The 20,600-nt window shown below is 39.3% G+C and overlaps 1 protein-coding gene across 1 annotated transcript in view; it reads left to right on the forward strand.

Moving 5' to 3' along the window:
• OIT3 (oncoprotein induced transcript 3) overlaps nucleotides 1–20,600 on the forward strand; it is a 686,203-nt gene that overhangs the window by 654,732 nt on the left and 10,871 nt on the right. Inside the window, exon 8 of the mRNA XM_086922283.1 lies at nucleotides 8,968–9,067. Coding sequence (XP_086778409.1) covers nucleotides 8,968–9,067 — 100 coding nt within the window. The remainder of the gene's footprint in view (nucleotides 1–8,967; nucleotides 9,068–20,600) is intronic.

Consider the following 20,600-nt stretch of genomic DNA (forward strand, 5'->3'; position numbering starts at 1 on the left):
CGGACGATACCCAATTAGTGTCCTCTTTTAAAGACAATAGTGAGACTGCCTTTGTTAATTTCAAGCAATGTCTTCTGAATATTCCCTTATGGATGACAGAGAACTGCTTGAGACTGAACACAGAAAAGACGGAGGTCAGAGCTCTGGTGACCGAGTGAGCTAAACTCCCCACCCTCTTCCAGTTATCTCTGCCAGAAATGTTGGCTTCAATTTTGACACAGAATTGTCTAGCAAAGTGCAAATTGCCCCTGTCTCTGGCAATGTTTTTGGAAGATGAAGGCTCTTCGGAGCTTTCTCCACTATCGTCCTATGGATTGCAGGAACACTGTGGTGAATGCATTGGTCACCTCCCAACTTGATTACGCAAACAGTCTGTTTATGGGACTTCCGGAGTATTTACTAGGAAGACTGCAGACTGTTCAGAATGCAGCAGCTAGGCTTGTGCGTAACGTGCCACCACGTAACCCCCCACCTGATCAGTCTTTACTGGTTACCAGTGAAAAGAAGAGTAGAGTATAAAGCCCTTACTTCAGCCCATAAACCAATGAACAACATCGGTCCTCTATATTTGAGGCGAAGACTCGTACAATACAGTAACAAAAGAGCACTCAGATCTAATGACTGGAACTTTCTGGTAATTCCACGATTTGCAAAGACCAGGACCGGTGGTCGCACCTTTTTGGTTAAAACGGCAAAGTTGTGGAACACCATGCCTGACTACCTAAGGAAGAAACATCCTGAACAGATTTTCAGGAGAGCATTAAAACATGGCTCTTTACTCTTCCTTAACCCCTAACATTTGTCACATAACTAGATCAATAGCACTATTAGCGCCAGGACATCTCTGTTGGAGGAAGCTGTGCGCTTTATAAGCCTCATATTATTATTATTATTATTATTATGTGCTTAGATGAAGCTGCCACAAGATCTATATTGGCAGCACTATTTTACGGGCACATCAGCGCATTGTACAGCACATTAGAGCTATTAAAAATAAAGACCAGACTTATCCAGTTACAAGACACTTCAAACAGATGCATTACAGCAATGTCAATAGGTTGGAGTATTTTGTGCTGAATCAAGTGCCAAAAAGACTGAGGGTGGCAATAGAGTAAGATTTTTGAGGCAATTGGAATCAAGATACATTCTACGTTTTAATTCAAAGATTCCAAATGGCCTGAATATCGAGAAAGATTTGCATGTTCATTTGTAAGTTTTAGAAAATACAATTGTATTGGTTCGGTGTCCAGCAACATATTTGTATAACAAATATGAATGAAATAATTTTTAAATTTTAGCTCTGATGTTCCACTCCAAATTGATGTCATAATTCCTTTTTCTTCAAATCACATTTACTCTTTGTACTTTATCTTTGAAAAGATCTCACCATCCACAGCAGGAAGTTATAGCTTGAAAAATGTGATGACAGTTTATTGATATGCAGGGTCAATATGGGCACTTGCCCTTGATTACAAAGTATTTAACTGGTGTATTATGGGAGTAACTTCAATTATGCTTATTTTGCTGTGCAATAATTGGTTAAATTAATTTAATTGCCACACAGTTAGTAATTGCTCTCACAGTTACACCAACATAGCTTTATACATGTATACCTGTGTATCTCTGCAATAATTGCTGGCAGTTGCTAATGCGAAGTGCATGCTGTTTGAATTGTTTTTTTTAGATATTCATATGTTCAGGCACTTGTCAATGTATTCACATGTTTTTGAATTGTTTAAAACAATGGGATAGGGTGCTTTGGTTTTTAACGCACATGTCACTTTAAACTTGAAATGTTGCAGTGTCACTTTAAGTAGATTTTAAACTGCCGGGAATGTGTATAAATGAATTTGAATATGGCAATGGCATTTGGTTTGAAAAAGACTGTGACTACAGTTGAAACACATAACCTTTGTGAGGCACGATAAACTGTCATGGTGAAAACCCTAGCGTGCTGGAGCCTGTTTGTATAGAGAAAGCATGCATTTTTTAATATTTATAGATATAAAAAATTAAAAGAAAATAAATATATAAAGAAATAAAGCTAAGGAAAAAATCAAATGACATCGTTCCCTAACTACCAAAAAGATAAACTCCTTAGTAATAGATTTAATTTCAATTAATACATTAAAAAACATTCAAATAATATCATAGCACAAACCAACTTTCACAAACACTTAAAAAATGAATAAAAATGGTCACAAAGTTATACATTGTCATATAATATAGATAACTAATTAGCAGTGAATACAATGCAAATAAATATCTATTATAAAGGAAAAGCTATTTCTTTTTTTCTCCAATCAACCCACCCCAAAAAACTAAAAAACATCGAAAAATACATGTGAAATACACATATAAATACTAAAATCCAGAGAAAAATAAATGAAACATTGGAACAGTTACACACTTATTAATAACCTAGTTATTTAACATAGTTAGTGACCAAATAACAAATAATGTAAAAACAAGACTTTAAATTAAATCACATTTAATTTTATGTAACTTACCACCCTATACCCGTAATAAACCAACAGCCCACACCTGCAATATAACTAAAACAAATCAGTATTTAACAATTAACATAATTAATAATCAAAATAAATATTGAATTTATAATAAATTATGACTTCTACTCTATGCACATAGAAAGCTATCAGCCTGCACCTAACGTATAACTAAAATAAATCAGCATTAAACCAATTACATAATTAATAATCAATTACATAATTAACGATGAATAATAATTTTAAATATTATTACTTAATTAACTTCACACACTATTCCACTACAAACTCAACAACCTGCAACAGCACTATAAATGACTATTAAATACTAAATTCTAAATGACATAAGATTACAAACTATATTAAAAGAAATGATAACAATTATGCAAACAATAGTAATGCATACAATTAATATAATAAAAGCACATTAAACTAATTTGAAAACAATATTATTTCAAATATATTACTGAAAACGATATTAAAAACTATATTCTAAAAAACGATATTGCTTATCACAAAAATGATATTCCTGACAATTATATATTTTCATCACAATAATTTTTTATCACAATATTGTTTTACCGATATTCCTGCCTCCCTATATTTTTAACGCATTATTTTGTCTAAATACCGCACCGAGTTATGGGTGTGCCTTGGTTCAATCAAAGGTAGTGAAACTGATTGAATATTTGGACCATAGAATGTAAAGTAGACCAAGAATCAAAGGTTGGTGAGTTGTACGTAGGTGTCCAAAATGTGAGTGCTTTATAAAGGGGGGGACAGTTTTGTTCACCATTGATCCAATGTGAACCAATGGTAAAATGAAACTCTTCTCTGTTAAAAATAGGGGTATACTTGTAATATAATTTCCAGTGATATAGCTGGTTAGGTCACCAATATATATTTTCTAGGGACTTTAGATAATCATTTTCCAGTTATGATGATGCTAAGAAAAACCTAGCTTGGAATCATATGCTTATGTATTTCCCCAGCTTTTTGTTCAGTACTTTTACCCTAAAAGGAAGAGGTGCATACAGATGTCGATTTCTATGTTGGTGTGTTCCCAGCTGTTGAGAAAAGTAGGCTTAAATAGTTTTGCTACATTTTTTATCCATTAGCCAGGCATGTTCTCACATCATTTCACCAAAATGACATCACATACATCATTTCTAGTTGGCTTTTCAGGAAGTGACAACACATGAGGTTCGACTCTAATTACTTGACAAAACATACCATTGTACATTTGTTATTCCAGTTTGTAATGTGGGAGTTGAATTGTACAATAACTGTACACACAATACGTTAAAAAGCTTGCAAAAGCAGTAAAAACAGCAGTAATAAGTATAGGGGTGCAATAGGGCCACATTGGCAGGACCTCTTGGAAACTAAATAGCACCTGGCCAAATCTCTTTTTTGGTCCAAGTATTAAGCAATTTGGTTGGTCCCTCAAACCATCCAGGGATGCATTTCACCAGCGTTTAAATCTATTGCAACCAGTGAGAGACCTCACATCTCCGGGAGTAGAGGGTTTTCATTCAGTGGGCAGCGTGGTTCCAAATGGCTGGAGAGTGAGGCAAGGCAGATAACCACTTTCAAAATGAAATGTTTTTTCTGTCAGGCATGTCTGAATTCCTTCCTACCACAAACCAACTAGAGCCTGCATCCCACTCTCATTGCGTAGTGACGAAGCAAATGGTTTCCTGCCACAGGTAAGCCATTGTTCTACCACACTGCAAGTCAACTAGGCCTGCTGGCTTCATCGTACCAATTAAGGGTTAAAAAAAGTAATTTCAATGTCTTCAAGAAGCCTCTTTCTGCAAATGCACTGTTCCCTAACTGCAGCTTAACCACACAATCTTTCTCCATTTACCGATGAAGATTCAAAATACCATTTAAATTGCAAACAATGTAAAATGGTGCACTAATGCATCCATCAATGGTTCATGCCCTTAACCATTTTGCCACAAACTTGAATCCTGGTAGGTAAAGTCAGCCGTTCATCATTATGTGCTAGATACATGACAACAACACTGTGTTGTCAAAAATCTATCATCAGCACCTAGAATCTCTTTATATGGAGCAGGTGTGCTATTACGTTGTCCCTCTGTAGAGCTATCTGCTTGCCTGACTCATTAGCGCGGTATTACATTATAAGTTACATTTCTTGTAGTGCTCCCTCAGTTAACACAGTGTTTCCTTAGAGTACGCCAACCTGTGCCTGCCTCTCTCACAGTGCAGTGTCAATAGTGATCTTAAGTTCAAATGGTTCAACGTATAGTTAATGCAAAATATTTTTTATGAAAGGAAAACTTAGGCCTCTATCCTCTGCTCAAAAAGCTTTGCTCTAAAGTAGATTCTTACTCTTCATGAGGTGCAGTAGGTACCGTGTCATTGGGTCCCAACGATGTGCAGGTGTCACTGAACATCAACATAAAGCATGTCCACATGAGGTCTAACCATGTGGACTGGGGCTGGAGGGGGTTTTGGGAATCCATACTAAATGCGTTCCCATGTTCTCATGGCACCCTTGATAAGCTACTGAATCTCTTTTAGTGATAATCAAATATTGTTTCTAAACCAGCTGACATTTTGGTTACTGTTAGCAAAATAAATAATTTTGCCTTTGACTGACCCTGCTTTTCCATGGCTCAAGAAATATCGATCTGTATGCTCTATGGGCTAGATTTATGAACCTATTTTACAGTTGCGAACACTCCGATTCTGGATTGGTGCCAAAATAGGTGTTTCCTATATACCAACCACAATTTAGGAGTGGGTAAACTTTTGCTTGCTCCTAAAATGGGATTTCAACCCCATACTGATTCACTATTTGGAAGAGCTGTGTTGTAGGTGTCAGTTCAAAATACGAATCTTTAGGACATCTATCAATTTTTTGCAACCGTAATCCCGAGTTGGGTTGTAACCCATTCGTAAAAGGGAAAGGGTCCCCTTGGCACACCTTCCATATTGTGAATATACAAAAAAGGAATTGTTAAGTGGAAGGCAGTGATCCAGGAGACTTCTGGCAACTCTCATACAATTTGTTTTGAAAAAAAAGTAAACTTTTATTTTTAAATACAGCACCGTTTCCTTTAAGGAAAAAAGTTAATTATATTTAAAGGTGATTAGATGGTCTGCTAAACTAGCAAGTGGTCAGCTGAACCCAGCAAACCATGTTGCCTGTGATGGCCACAATCAGAGTGAATCGCAATTTGTGACCCACCTCGTTAATATTCATTAGATATATTGGATTACAGCGCACTCCGAATCAGAATTTTATGAGCCACCCTTTTAGTGCATTGGTTAATTCATAGAGTTTTTCAAAAGTCTCAAAAATACTGGTTATTTATTTTTTAATGGTTTTTATTAAAGATTCAAAAGCAATACGTAAAAGAAATAACATTTGTGAAGAAATGCATGCATCGACAAATATTGCAATCTTAAGAGACAAGCGTATGGAGTAAAAATATTATTTTATAACAAAATTAGGGGGAGGAGATGGAAAAAAGAAAAAGAAGAGGAGTAAAAGGGAGTGGAACATAGAAAAGAGGTGAGGGAAAGAAAAGAAACATTCGATTAAGATATTGATGAGTGTGAGGAGAGAAAGGCAGTGAAAGGTAACCAGTATAAATCAGATTTAAACTTCTGATGTAACATCAAAGAAGAAACAGTATGAATTGTATGTTCATCACTTGTAAAATTCCACCATGTTAACATAGACAGTTTAGAAACATCTTTTCAGCAAGAAAGTATAACTTTAAAATAAAAGCAAGTGCAAAACAAAACATCAAATAACAAAGTTTTAGGAGATAAATGTTCAAAACTAGGGGCCTATTTACGAAGTCCGCCCAACATTGTTTCGGTCATGGGATAGCCCGACCTCCTGTCGGCGGTCCGGACTGACTAAATAGGATGCGACCGAACAGTGTTCGGTTGCACTCCTATTCTTTACAATGGGAGCATGCATTCCGACTAGAATTAATGCTCTCATTGTAAAACAAAGAGGTGCAGTTCATCCCTGCACCAATGTGCCTGCCACAGGAAGCAGAGATCAACGGGGGCACCATACGTGCCCCCTTGACCACCAACCGGAGGCCTTACACAAAAGAGGACCCCAAAATTGGCTTCTGACAGCCTTTCTGTATCGTAAAGGCTGGCACAGAAAGCCAGTTGGAGGCTAGTTTAAATGACCAGTCAGATTCCTTTCTGACCAGCACCATCTAAATGGGTCGGTCGGAAAAGTATCCAACCGACTGATTAAGATGCCTTAGGAAACAACTCCGATCTTCAAAGCTGTTTCCTAACACATCATAATCAGCCCCTAGGTGTTAAGGAACCTAAGCAAACAGTTTGGAAAGTTAGTGGTATAGTACATTTGAAAATCTTTAAAAATTTAGACCAACAAGAGTTCCAAAATGTATTAATATGGGAGCAATGTAACAAATGTGTTAAAGAGCCATTCCATATGGAACATTTCCAACATAATGAAGAAGCAGATGGGTCACATTTAGAAATACATTCTGGGGTAGTAACAGCTCTATTGTAAATTTTTAAAAAAGGGATGGAGTAATGCAAGAAGCTTGGGAGGCATTGAATATCTTTTTTTAAACCTTTTTTATTGAACACGCTCAGTAGGCAGCATACTAACATTTTCAAAAACATGTAAATTGGAAATTTCCCTACATAGGTTAGGCGGACACTTGATGGGATGAGATAAAACTTTGTGGTCGATTAGCATGGCGGACGGACTTGCGTCCGTCCGCCACCCCAGAGGTGGAGGGAAAGTCCGCAGGGGCAGCGGCATTCCCTCCTTTGGGATTAGGATGTGACCGTCACCCTGGCGGTCACATCCTGTATATTTAACATTGCGGCGGGTGCTGCTTTAAGCAGCACCCACCGCAAGGTTAAATATGCATGCTTTGCATTTGCATGCACAAAGCGCCAGGCACTGCGCAGTGCCTGCCGCTTTGTACATGCAAATGCAGGTGGGTACCATAGGTACCCCCCATGTGCACCCCCCACCCCTGACACCCTGGGGGCCCAAAAGGGCCCCCCAGAAGCTAATGTCCACATGCCTTTCCACTGCGGAAAATCCACCGCGGAAAAGCATGTTTACAAACCCATCGTAATTTGGCTGGCGGTGTCTGTCAGACACCGCCACCAAATTGCAGCCAACATCCGCAGTTCAGCAGCGGACGGACCTGCCATCCGCCGCTGTTCCCACCGCCATCATAATCTGGCAGTGGGTGTTTTGCAGGTGGCTTCCACCGGCCCGGAGGATGCGGATTCACTGCATTCATAATCGACCCATTTGTTTGCTAATTTAAAAGAAGCCTCATTAACGGGGTACTATTCTCTACACGTCTGGGGCCACTCTCATGTCTACTTGGCTTTCCAGTAATGAGGCATCAAATATCTTAAACTAAAGTCTATCCCAGAATTGTACAGTAAAATATATGGATATGACTTTTCTATAATAATTCAAGAGAACTTTTAGTAGGAGACAACAATGTTTTATATACAAGCATTGTTGGAAATAGAATCATGGTGGACCAAATCCAGAGGTGTCAGAGGAAAGGGTGTAACTGGAGAAGAAGAGAGTTGGTGAATGAGAAAAAGGAATGGAGAGAGGTGGACATTAATTCATATTTCTTTAAAAATTAGGTAGGTAAATGATATTGCATTTGCTATTGAGGGAAAGTACAATAGAATTATCTATTACAAATTGGTGAACAAACATAATACCCTTGGTTGCAATTTATAACCATTTTTTTCAGACCGGTACTTCATATAGACGGTCCTAGGTTTTGATGGTCAGTACAGCACACCACCGAGCCCAACGCCACACTTAAGGTGTTTTTCTCCATAATGGGGGTGACTTTCAGCAATTTGCCCTTTTCACAACCCAACTTAACTCCTGACCTTGACTCTGAAATCTTGAATCTGAAACCCCTAGAAAGTTTTCATAGAGTAAATATCAATTACATCTAGATGAACACTCCAGTGGTACCAATTCATGGGGAGAAGTATGGTAATTTGAGTGAGGGAGTTAGATCACCTGACGGGCTCATGTTGAGCCAGACTTCATGATCAAAACTACAGAAGTCTCCAGTCAGTCACAAAACTGAAACCATTATTGAGTTGTACGTCCCTCTCAGGAGTTTGTGGGACAGCTGTCAGGTACAACAGATGATGCACCCCTTTGCTCTCCTATAACATTCATCCTTATATAGAAAACTGAATGTGACAAAAATGAAATATATGTAATACATCTTCAGATTAATTTTTAAAATACTTGTAACAATTGTTGATTAAGACAGTGTAGTGCTATTGTCCATGCCTAATAATGTTGCTCTATTTTCCCTACCCTCTCCTTCTTCTTCATTGTTCCAGAATACCTTTGTCCTGTCTGTTAAAGTAATACAGTTGTAACAGAAACCGATTCTTTGCTTTTTTACAGGTGTGTCTCAGATGAGTCTGTAAAACAGTACACTTCTAAGGATCATCTTGCCAAGCATTTCCAAGTTCCAGTGTTCAAGTTTGTGGGCAAAGACAACAAGGTGAGGCAACAAATTAATACATTTTCTCAGGGTAGCAAGGTCACCTTCCTTCATAGTGATGGCAAAAGGAAAAATGTGTTGCTTAATTTTATTGTTTCTTTTATTACATTTTTTCCATTACGAGTCCCATGCTAATAACATCAGCATAATAATCGTGCATGGGTCAGTAGATGGCCAATTTATTTTTTAGGCATGGTTAGGTCCTTCAAACATATAATACAACCTGAAGATCAGAGTGGCGGGCGGGTGATTTCCTCAATGAGGAGTAACTCTAAACTTTAAGTGAGGAGTAGAACTTGCTTTTACATTAAGGTGAACAAATGGTACTACAACACAGGAATGAAATGATGTGTCTCTCTTACTTGCAGTGAGTTAGAATAAGATCGTTTATTATCCATCATAAGGGGATAATAAACATCATATAGCCCTAGTTTTTCGATCAACAAATGCTACATCCCAAACCTTCTCTATGTAGGTCTTTTTATCCTGTCTCATGATGAAAACACAACTTCTCCAATTGTAAGGATTTTTGTCTGCTCAATTGTGAACCCTTGAACCTTTTGCCTTTGCCTTTCCTACACACTGATTTCTGAAGTCCCCTCATGTGTGGCCAATGTCTATGAAAAGATTAAAGAACAATAAGTACAATTATTTCTTCATCATGTGGAGAACGCACCTCTGCGCTCTGGAAAATTCCACTCTTGTTCACTTAAATCCAAAGGAGTACAGGTAGTCGGAGGTAAAACAGAGCAGTTTATTCACACTCAAGCGGGTGTAAAACCAACAAGGAAAATTCCTGTTCCATGAAGGTAATGAACAACTGAATGAGTTCTTTCATATTTATACTATACTTCAAACAAGTCTGCGTACAGACTCCACTCCCGTCCCCAAATCCATTGGACATTTCCTTTCAGTTATAAATACAAAAAGAATAGCTAACCACACTACGTTTCAAGGTAAGTAATGTAAGAGAAAATCACAACCCATCACTAATTGCTAATTGAATGGAAAAAAACAGTGTGGTTTACCATCTCAGAGAAGCACAAATAATTAACGAAGTGTAATTATTCTAGCAACCTTTCGGTACTTTCCCAAGGGCATGGAGAAGAAAAGAATGGACAATGTCAGCATGGAAAAATTCCTCGGGCAATGTTGTACAAAGTCATGTGGATTTAAAAAGATGTCTGCACTCATGTTCATATTATATAACCTTTTCCTCAATCAGATCACTCCATTAAAATGTACACAAAAGAAATTCCACTTAAAAACAACTTTCATTTTTAAAAATCTAAAAAACAATTAAAAGTTGCATCCATGGACCAAAAAATAAATGTTGCCTACAAGTTTTACTTTTCTTAGGAGCTTCCTTAACAACATCATTTATAGATGCTGTTCTTAACCTGTGGACCATGGAACACTATGGTTCTCCATCCCTAAATAGAGAGTGCATGACTATTACAACAATTAAATAATGCAAGCAGTTCAATCAAATAAAAATATAGAAAAAAGCAATATGTAAAATCATTTTTTATAAAATGCTCTGTAAATGTGAAGGAATTTGAAACTGGAGTCTAACAATTATATTGGTATCTTTAGCTTGATTCGTTAGAGCAATCAAAGTACAGCAAACAGAATCTAGTACAGACAATTAGTGGCGTCAATTGAAGCATCAGTATAGATCAATAAAAAAAGAGCATGTGCAAAGACCAAAACAGACAAAGTGATATGTTGATGATTATATTATTATTTGTATTTTAGGTTTAAAAAACTTATTTGAAAATCTCCAAACTTTCCATAAAAATTAAACTTTTCAGGATTTTTTGTTTCTCTATTAAATAAAATATTCCATGATTAGTGTTTATTTGATGGATTCTTATTTCTTGATTTTTTAAATATTATTTTGAAGTTTGAATCTTATAAATTGATTCAGCCGGCCTCTTCGGATTCCAGTAGTGATTCAGTGGGCGTCTGCACAAGTCAAAAGAACAGCTGCTCTACGGTATACATAAAAATGTTGTCCACTGATCTCCCCTTTCCTAGACGTAGAAAAACTTTGTCAAGGTTGTCTCATGTATTGCTTTCTAACCATGGCATAATGGTAACAAGGGCATAAGAGCACTGCCCCCTCCTAACCACCCAGTCTACAATTACACCAGTTTGGGCCAACGTTTTCACCTATCAACTAAACTGTCCTAAACCCAGAGGCAGCATGTTCACCCTAACCCTCGCTATTTGTGATGGACTCTGTTGCGGAATAATCTGAAAAACAAAAACCTTACCTTCATAGGGGGAACTTACACAGGCTTAACAGGACACACAATAAAGCTTTAAGGTTGTAAGACTGGAAAATACACAATACTACTCTGCAGCACAATATTAGCCGGGGGATGGCCTACCGCATCCTAACAATTCCAACTCAAATTAGATACAGGCTGTCCTAAGATGGTGGATGCTTAATACCAGGAAATTAATTTAATGTACTCGATGGCTTTTTTGATAAGCTCATTGATTGCACCTTTTACAGTACTTTTCTCTCCCCAGCAGGTAGGGTTGACAGCCTTATGCAGAGTTGAAATGTGCCAACCAGACCAAGGTGCAGGAGCAGGTAGCTGAAGCATGTCTTTGTCAGAACGCCACTGATACTACCCACCGTGTTCCACTGGAAAAAAAAGTTCTATGCTCTTCAACACTAAAGCTCTACTGCCCAGCAGTGTACAATTAAAAACAAAGGAACACATGCAGATCGGGTGTTCTAATTCCCAGCAAAACAGGTGGGAAACCTTAGTCCGGTTCGTAGCAGAAAGCACAAACAGACTTCACCTTCAAAAGTGCCATTTGCAATCTCTGAGTTGTCTTGGGTCTCACAGCTAGCAGGCCACTTTAGGACTTCCAAGCATTTAAAACACCCACTGTAAGCAAGAAGAGCAAGGGAGCATGTCACGCTATCCCACTGGTCCTTGGAGTAAATATGGAGCTTGATGTTCCAAATCTGGTGACATGATTAAATGTTGCAAAGACTCTCATCCTGGAGGACATGCTTCTTTTATGTCAAACTGGTATCACTATTAAGGGTTCCGAACAACCTCAAAGCACAGTGCACTACTAGTGAGGTTAAATTTGCACACTCAAGGGCCGACTTGGGTTTACCCGGTCACAAATGTGAAGAATATCCTAATCACCTTATTACAAGTGCATTTGAATAGAAGAGGGACTGGAGGAAAGCTCAAATTGTGGGTAAGAGCTAGTCTTTTTGCTTGTTTTAATGACCGTAGTACGTAAAACATACCATGTAGCAAGACAGAGACAAGAGAGAACCACCCTGCTTGTTGTGGAGCCAGCATGACTATCCTGCTACCTATAAAGATGAAAGGATACAAATATCCTCATCAGCGTACTTAGCGTTTAGTGATCTCCTTGGGTGAATTATCAGGCTGTCAGGAACATTGGGCATTCTCAGAAATTGTGATGAGCGTATGTTAAAATATATTTAGATCTTTCAGGAAAGGCAAAACCTTCTGATTAAATAAAGTTTTAGGAAAAATTGAAAGACATATTGTATTTGGACCAATGCAAATAAAACATACATAGGAATTTTCCAAATATTAGCTACTAATGTGAGGAAATAATGAAGTTAATAATTTTATTAAAAAGAGGGTACATTTGATACAGGAGCTTTTGGTCCTCTCTGTACCTATTGGAAGACAAAAATCAGTTGCTTTGCAAAAACATGGCAAGAGTGAGAAATGGTATTTCGTCTCTCTGTCTTTTCTAAGTAGGCCACTGCCGTACAGGAGAAATAAACCCTTTTGTAGTTCACTTCAGAATATTATATGAAAAAAGTCATTTTCTACGTTTCTTTGTTCTTGTCCTTGGGTAGGCTTAAATAGTGCTACCACATGTTGCATTTGTGGGGAATATATTTACTATGTTAAGAAAGAACAAGGTACTTGACAGGTATAAGGGTCTCAGACATTGTGCAGGTCTTGCATGACAGTGAAGTTTAGATGCTCATTTCATTGTATTCACACTTATAGGGTGGTATGTGCAGCATTTTTGATTTACTCCCTGTACTTGTATTGTTGCAGAATCCAGACTTTGGTACGAAAGAGATGTGCCTTAGTAGAACCATGACATCATTGTCCACTAAAGATATTGATAGCCTAAACTCATTGATAACAAAAGGTCTTCAACAATCCTACCATTGGGAGTATAAACAAAAGAGTATCATCATATTGGGAAAGTTGTTCAACATAACAATATAAAGAGATTACAATGCCAGCGAACTCTATGAGTAGCTCTATACAGTCATTCTTTGACTGACTCTTGCATTGCTGCAGATTGGCAGAGAAGCCATAAAAAATAACATTACTTCAAACATTCACGACCTACTCTTTCTGACCAAAACCTGTCTAAAACAATCCTCTCAGACAATCCCAGACTTATTTGCTGTCCTCGCTAGTACAGTATCTGCCTGGGTGGGATAAAGAAAACATGATAAGGTGGCATTAATTCTCAACTACATTGAAAAGTTTAAAATGGCCAGTCCTCTACCTTACAATGATTGTCAATTGAAATAAAAATTATTGGCTCAGAACAGATTAAGTGCCACATTCTCTGTTACCCACCAGGCAGAAACGAAATATGCATTGAACAACTGATGTAACTCCTCCTAAGGGACTTAAAAATTAATTGGGTGGAATAAAAGACTTCACAGTATCATTTAATTTTTTTAAACATTTCTGTTTGTATTAATCCATATTTATTTTTTGTCCATCTTATTGGTATTTATCCATATTTATTTTGTGTTTTGCGGATATATGGATATATTTCCACATTTATTTACCTGATCATCATGCACTCATACTTTGCTGCCTGTCACGTTTTACAACATTAAGCAGCCCAATATACCAAATCACTACTCCTTCAGGTAAATATGAGCATTATAATACAAATATATGTTACCATATACCTGCATTTTCGGAATTCTCAATCTATTTATAACTTTCCATGCGGTCTATCTGCTCAGCTGTTGTCCTAGAAATCATGAAAAACAGCATGGAGAGTCAACCACAAGAAGCACAATTTTCAAAATGTTTCCACTTTTAAAAATAAATACAGATGCAGGGGGGAAAAATAGGCATGACGCGTGCAGACAGCTTCTGAATACACAGCAAATATAAGCCAGTGAGCTCCTAGACGAAGCTCGACTTTACTGGCTCGCCACCCGCAGCCGTTTGTACCAGTGGGGGGATAAATCCAGTACCCTGTTGCATCGCCCACAGACCCTTTCGAGCATACGTGGCCCAGATGGGAAAATACCCGCAGACTCGTCGCTCATCGCAGACTGTTTTGCAACGTACTTTGCAGAACTGTACGCCCCCATGAGACCCTACCCGCAGCAACATAGGTTTATCAAAGATCTCCCCCAGCGGGCTTTACCCAATAGTGTGCGTGCAGCACTGGATGCCCCATTGTCGATAGAGGAACTGCGAACTGCATTGTTAGATATGCGCTTGGGGAAGACACCAGGCTGAAATGGTTACCCATGTGAATTCCTCCAAAAATACCACCCTCAACTGCTGGGCCCATATCTAGCAGCCTTAAGTGCGGCTTTGGAGGATGGCTCTCTTCCGCCTGATTGGAGATATACAGAGATAGTAGTATTCTTAAAACCGGGTCGACCCCCGGAACACTATTCATCATGCCGCTCGATATCTCTTCTCAACGTAGAGGCTAAGCTGCTGGCCAAGGCGATCGGCAATCGCTTGGTTCCCCATATAACGGAGTTGGTCCATCCAGATCAGGCCGGCTTCATGCCTAGCCAGACCACACGGCACAATATCCAACGCGCACATAATGCTATAGCTGCCGACGACTGACTTGAGGGCCCGGCCGCGCTCCTCCTTGCGGACATTGACAAGGCCTTCAACACCCTCTGTTGGACCAACCTTTTCGCCCTGCTTAGCTGCCTAAATATTGGCCCTTGCCTATTGAACTTACTACGTCTACTATATACAAACATAACAGCCCGGTCTGAGTAGCTGACTCCATCTCCGGACGCTTTCCTATTAGACTGGGAACACGTCAAGGATGCCCCCTCTCCCCATACCTTTTTGTGTTGGCCATGGAGTCCTGACGCCCTGGGTAAGAATAAATTCACAGGTCAGTAGCTTTGAGTGGGCGTCGGGGGTATCGGATCGCATAGCACTGTATGCGGACGACGTTTTGTTCTTCCTTACGCGTCCATATTGAACTGGCCCATGCCTCCACAAATCCTGCACATTTTTGGTGAAACACTCGGCCATAAACCGAGGCAAATCCTGCCTGTGGCCACTGCGGGGGGAGATCAGCTAGGTGAATGGTCGCAGTAGGTGGAGGTGGTCCCAGATGGCTTCAAATATTTGGGGGCATTTCTCTCGCTGTCTCAGACTATCGCTTGGGATAGAAATTTGGCCCAGCTGTGGACACAGATAGGAAATCAGGTCCGACTGTGGTCTCACCTACCACAGCCCCTGTTTGGCAAATTTTTTAAATGGTCTCCTTGCCCGGTTTCCTGTATCAGCTTCAGAACCACCCATACCTCATACGACCAACATAGTTTCGTCAATTAAATGCTATTCTGGGCCGGTTCCTCTGCGGGGATGATGTGGTGGGATTAGCACTGAGGACTTGTTTTCAGTCTGCACACTGTGGTGGTGCCGCCTCCCAGGTGTTCAAGCATATTACGCCGGTGCTCACCTTCTCGTCATTAATGATTGGTCGTACAGGGATAATCGGGACACAGCATATGCGGTCGAGCATTGACTGCTGGGCGATAGTACGCTACACACGGTCTTATACTCAGCATCAACACTTAGGGAGCTGCCACCTGATACTAAAACGGTCTTTACGATTTGGAAACGTACACTTCGTACAATGGGTTGGTGGGGAGGCTTACGAGAGAAACTCCTCTGTGGCGACATGGGCAGCTGCCACAGTTGGCGAAGTTGTCTGGCTTTCGGGGTAGGAATCTATCAGAATAGACACGGTGGGAGCAGTTCTGCACGGTCGGAACCTAAAGTCTTTCCAAGAACTCCAGACATTATGCTATCCCCAACTCATAATTCAATAGATTTTTTGACATGCCTTCTCCCTGTGTTTCATACAACAAACAGACATACCTGCCTTTAACCCCTTAGAGGTAAAGTTTTTTATGGGCGAGTTGGGAGATCATAAAATAACTAAAATCTATCACACACTCATTAATAATACACCTACAACACTGCATAAAAATAGAGAGGCGTGGCAGCAGGACCTGGGCACCCTGGATGAGGATGATTGGGTGGAGGCATTGGAGACCCCGCGCAGTGCGGCAGTTGCGGCCCGCCTGTGACTCAGCCAATTTAAATATTTACCTACTATACTAGATATAGACTGTGGCGTGCCCGCCTGATCACATCACCACACTGCTTGGGATGTGGGACAGAGGAAGGTACCTTTTTACACACGGTGTGGGAGTGTACAACACTGCTGAGGTTTTCGAGAGGGGTGACCACATATGTGTCGGAGATTCTGGGGTGGGATATCCCGCTGTCTCCAAGAGTAGGTATACTACATATCACTGAGGGCCTTGGAGGAAATAGATATAAATGTCATCTGCTATTCCTTGGCCTCAAGAGAGATGTCGCTGTGGCATAGAAGGGTGAGCCCCCGCCATCGGTGGCGGTGTGGAAGAAGGGCCTCGAAATCCCTGTCTTTAAGGCGAGGGAGTGCCGCCAGAAACATTTTAAAATTTGTAAAAGGTGGGCTCCCCCATCGCTGATTCAGAAGAACAGTTGAAATGACTGTAATAGGTCGGGACTCAAATGTTACAGATGTTTGCCCTAATTGTGAATGGGATGGATCCCAGTATATAAGATTTATTCGTTCCTCCTGCAGATATAATGTGGCACTATTGTCGATTTTTATAAAAAGTTCTTTAGCAAGATGTTTACTTTATAAAAGATACTACAATATGATTCGAAATGTTGATGTAAATGTATATATATTACTGGTGTCCCTCAAGGCACCAGACTTGTACCGGCTGTCAACAATAAAATTACTTTATGGAAAGAAAAAAAATATAGACAGGAAACACTTTGTTTTCGGTCTATAATTATCTGTAAAAATCCGTAAAAACGGAAAAACGGGAGCCTTAATTATGACTAATACTACAATCCGTATGGACAGGTTTGACCACTTTCTCATTCCCTTCTGTCTTCGCTCCCTAAAAGTTGGTACTATTGGGTAACCACAGTGAACTAAGCCGAGGTACCTGACGAATATTGATACTCCTATACAATCATCTGAAGTAGCACATCCCTCCAAAATAGCAGATTAAAAGACTCAGGGGCTTATTAACAAGCCCCATGTGCAGCAGGTACGTCGTTTTTAATATGGTACAAAGTGACTTACTGGTGGCGCAAGGCGCTTGTGAATAAGCCTTTCACTGTTTAGTACAATCAAAGTATAATAGGGGTAATAGAGATGATAACACCATAAACATTTAAAAGACAAAAACAAAATCAAGAGATCAGCCCATTGGTACTCTACTGATCTGAAGAATCAAAGAAGGACTGGACTCTTGCTTGAAAATCCCTATCCGGAGAACCTGGCACAGCTTTGAATTAATAAAAAACTTTTAAAAAACACATTTTTAATAAGGTGATAGACTCACTATGAGCAAGATTGTAAAAACCACAACAGTCACTGAATGGACTGGGGTAATGGTTTCCATGCAAAAACTGAAGAACTTGTATAGAAATCAAGGCGTGTACATAGAAAGTATGTTAAAAAATTAGGCCCGTGGCTGAATTCTCCAGAAATTGTGTTATAAAAACTTGCATCCAAACAGCATTAATGTGAATCTGATCCACATTATTGAGTCTTAACATTGTCTAGCCTAATTATACTATGACTCTACATATATCTTTGTAGTGACTGTATGTATACTTAACAAATTGTATGTTAAAACCAATTGACATAATTCTAAAAAATATGACAGACAAGCATTAAAATACATTAATACAATAAGGGGGCGTGCGAGGGAAATGTTTATTTACCTAGCATTGTTATAGTCCCTACAAACACTGAAAAAGAGTTCATTCCCCAGACTGTGGGTGAGTGCATGTAATCTTTTCCATTCCAGGACTTTCCTTACCTGGCCTAAAATAGTTGATTGCTTAACAACCATTGATCAATATTACTTGGCAGTAAAATTAACATCACAAGAGAATCTCTGTGTATTTGTAACTATCGTCATTAACTGTGTGTATTTTATTTGTGTGTATGTCTGTTTGTCCTTTGGTGACCAAATGGATCATTTCAACCGGCGATTCCAGGTGATATGATTTTCGTACACTTTCCTCACTTTATCAGCAGTAGCACTTGATCGTAAAGGTCCTGATGAAGCAGATGGGTATCTTGTGAGCCAAAAAAACTGCAGAAACATGTCGACCTTGATAAGACCTGAGTAGTTATTTGTTAACACTACTTTGCACTGTTTTTTAACCTTGGGTGTGGGTAGGATCCTAATAAAATTCTTCTTTCCACTCCCACAACCCAATATTAACTTCACTCTATCACACGCTACAGAGAGCACTTTTGCATTGCTAATTATTTTTGCCCCCTGATACCAACACATAATTTTCATCTATACATCACCATTTCCTTCATATATGATTAGGACACAATCTACCTAATCCATAGTGGACTTGATTCCACTTCCTTCGGGTGAAGGATCCCAAATGATGTAGGGCGGTACAGGATGGGTATCTGATGGGAACACATTTTTTCACCATGAATACCTTGGATTCAGGGATTGTGTCCTGTCAATAACACACAGTTGCCTAGATAGCTACATTATGTTTCTTCTGACCCGTTGTTATACTTCGTTTTTTCAATTTTTTAAGCATTAAAATACGTCAATTTTTTTTTTCGAGTTTGTCAAAATATCCACTATTCTTACTTCCAAAGAAATATGATAGGAGAGTTAACAAGATAGAAATTTTTCTCACATATCCTAGGAATACAGTGAAACTACACAGCCTTCCATTGTTACTTGGTCTTCTTCAGAGAGGTCACCCTAATGGAATTGCTCAACACAACTGCAAAGCATTCCTTTCATTTGTAATGAAAGAAATCAACTCCTCTGTTATTCTTTAAATAATAGTGTTTAGAAATTGGCCTTTAGTTAAGGCTTAAATTCTGTATAGTTTTTGCCTGGTTTATAATCTTTCCTTTCCAAAGTCATATGCAGTTGCATGGAGACCCATCTCACATGCTGCATTGAATAATATGACCTTTTAGATGAGCTCCAGTCTTGTTTTAGGTTAGGATGCAGCTCTGAGACGGCATCCATTAAACATTGTTTGACACCCTCCACATTCTGAATAAAGGTGTCTCCTTGCTCCTTGTCCTACTTCACTTGTCACTAGCCTATGATATGGTAAATAGCACAACTCACCAGAAAGTTTTCAAAGACAGAATGGGTTTCAATGGCGCACTACTCAGTTAGTTTGAGACCTACTTAGAAAACATATGCCAATACATTAATGGGAAAAGCTTTCTGTCCAACTCTGCTATGGTCCAAAAGGTGGTTCTCCAAGGTTCTCTTCCCTACCATCTCCAACTTTTAAACGAACCCTTTGCCCTCTACTCTTAGTCAATCTGATCTCATTCCACTTTCATGCTGACACACTCAATTCTATATGAAAATCTAATCGACTAAGGATTTTTTATTCAAAGCTCAATGTCTTGAGGACATTCAATCCTGGATGTTGAGCAGCTATCTTAAAATAACTGCACTAAAAAAAAGAGTTTTTTTCAATCTCCACCCTTAATTAATTTGGCCTGACCCATATGTGACGTACCTCACGTTGTTCAAGGTGACCCCTCCATTGTTAAGTGGACTAAATATCTCAGATTCTTTTTTAACAAAAGCCTCAACCTGCAGGTACATAACCTTATCCTGCATGCGCACATCTGTTGAGGAAAGGAGTATCTTTAAGCTAATTCACATCACACATTAAAGCCTTGTCTCTGGAAATGCCTTGTGAGAAATAATTGTATCCAGTGGAGGGCTACTCCTGTCTCTCCTGCCCACTCCACCAGGTGATGTAAGAGTATTGTGTGGTCCACTGTACCCTAGGCTGATTACATGTTGAGGATTGGGCCAGGCACACTGATACAGATGAGTAAGTGGAGCATCATTTTAGTTTTTGACTTCACAGATACATTTGTTACACAAATTAGGCTGTTAGGAAAACAAGCGATTTGCTTTGCCGAAAAACTGAGAACAGGAAGCCTGTGAACCACTTCATCAATTGACCCACTTCAAAAGAGAAGAGTTGCTGACATGGTGCTGCACTAATAATTTCTGCCTGTCTGATCAATGGGCAGAGTTGATTCCAGCTACCTCTAGTTCTTCTGTTGTTCCAGTTTTTCAGGGTGGGTTGTGTCAGCTCCTACTGGCCCACAGGTGTAGTGGGTTCGAGGTCCTGGTAGAAAACCCTTC

The sequence above is a fragment of the Lissotriton vulgaris genome, chromosome 5, assembly GCF_964263255.1.
Source record: "Lissotriton vulgaris chromosome 5, aLisVul1.2, whole genome shotgun sequence".
Classification (NCBI taxonomy): domain Eukaryota; kingdom Metazoa; phylum Chordata; class Amphibia; order Caudata; family Salamandridae; genus Lissotriton; species Lissotriton vulgaris.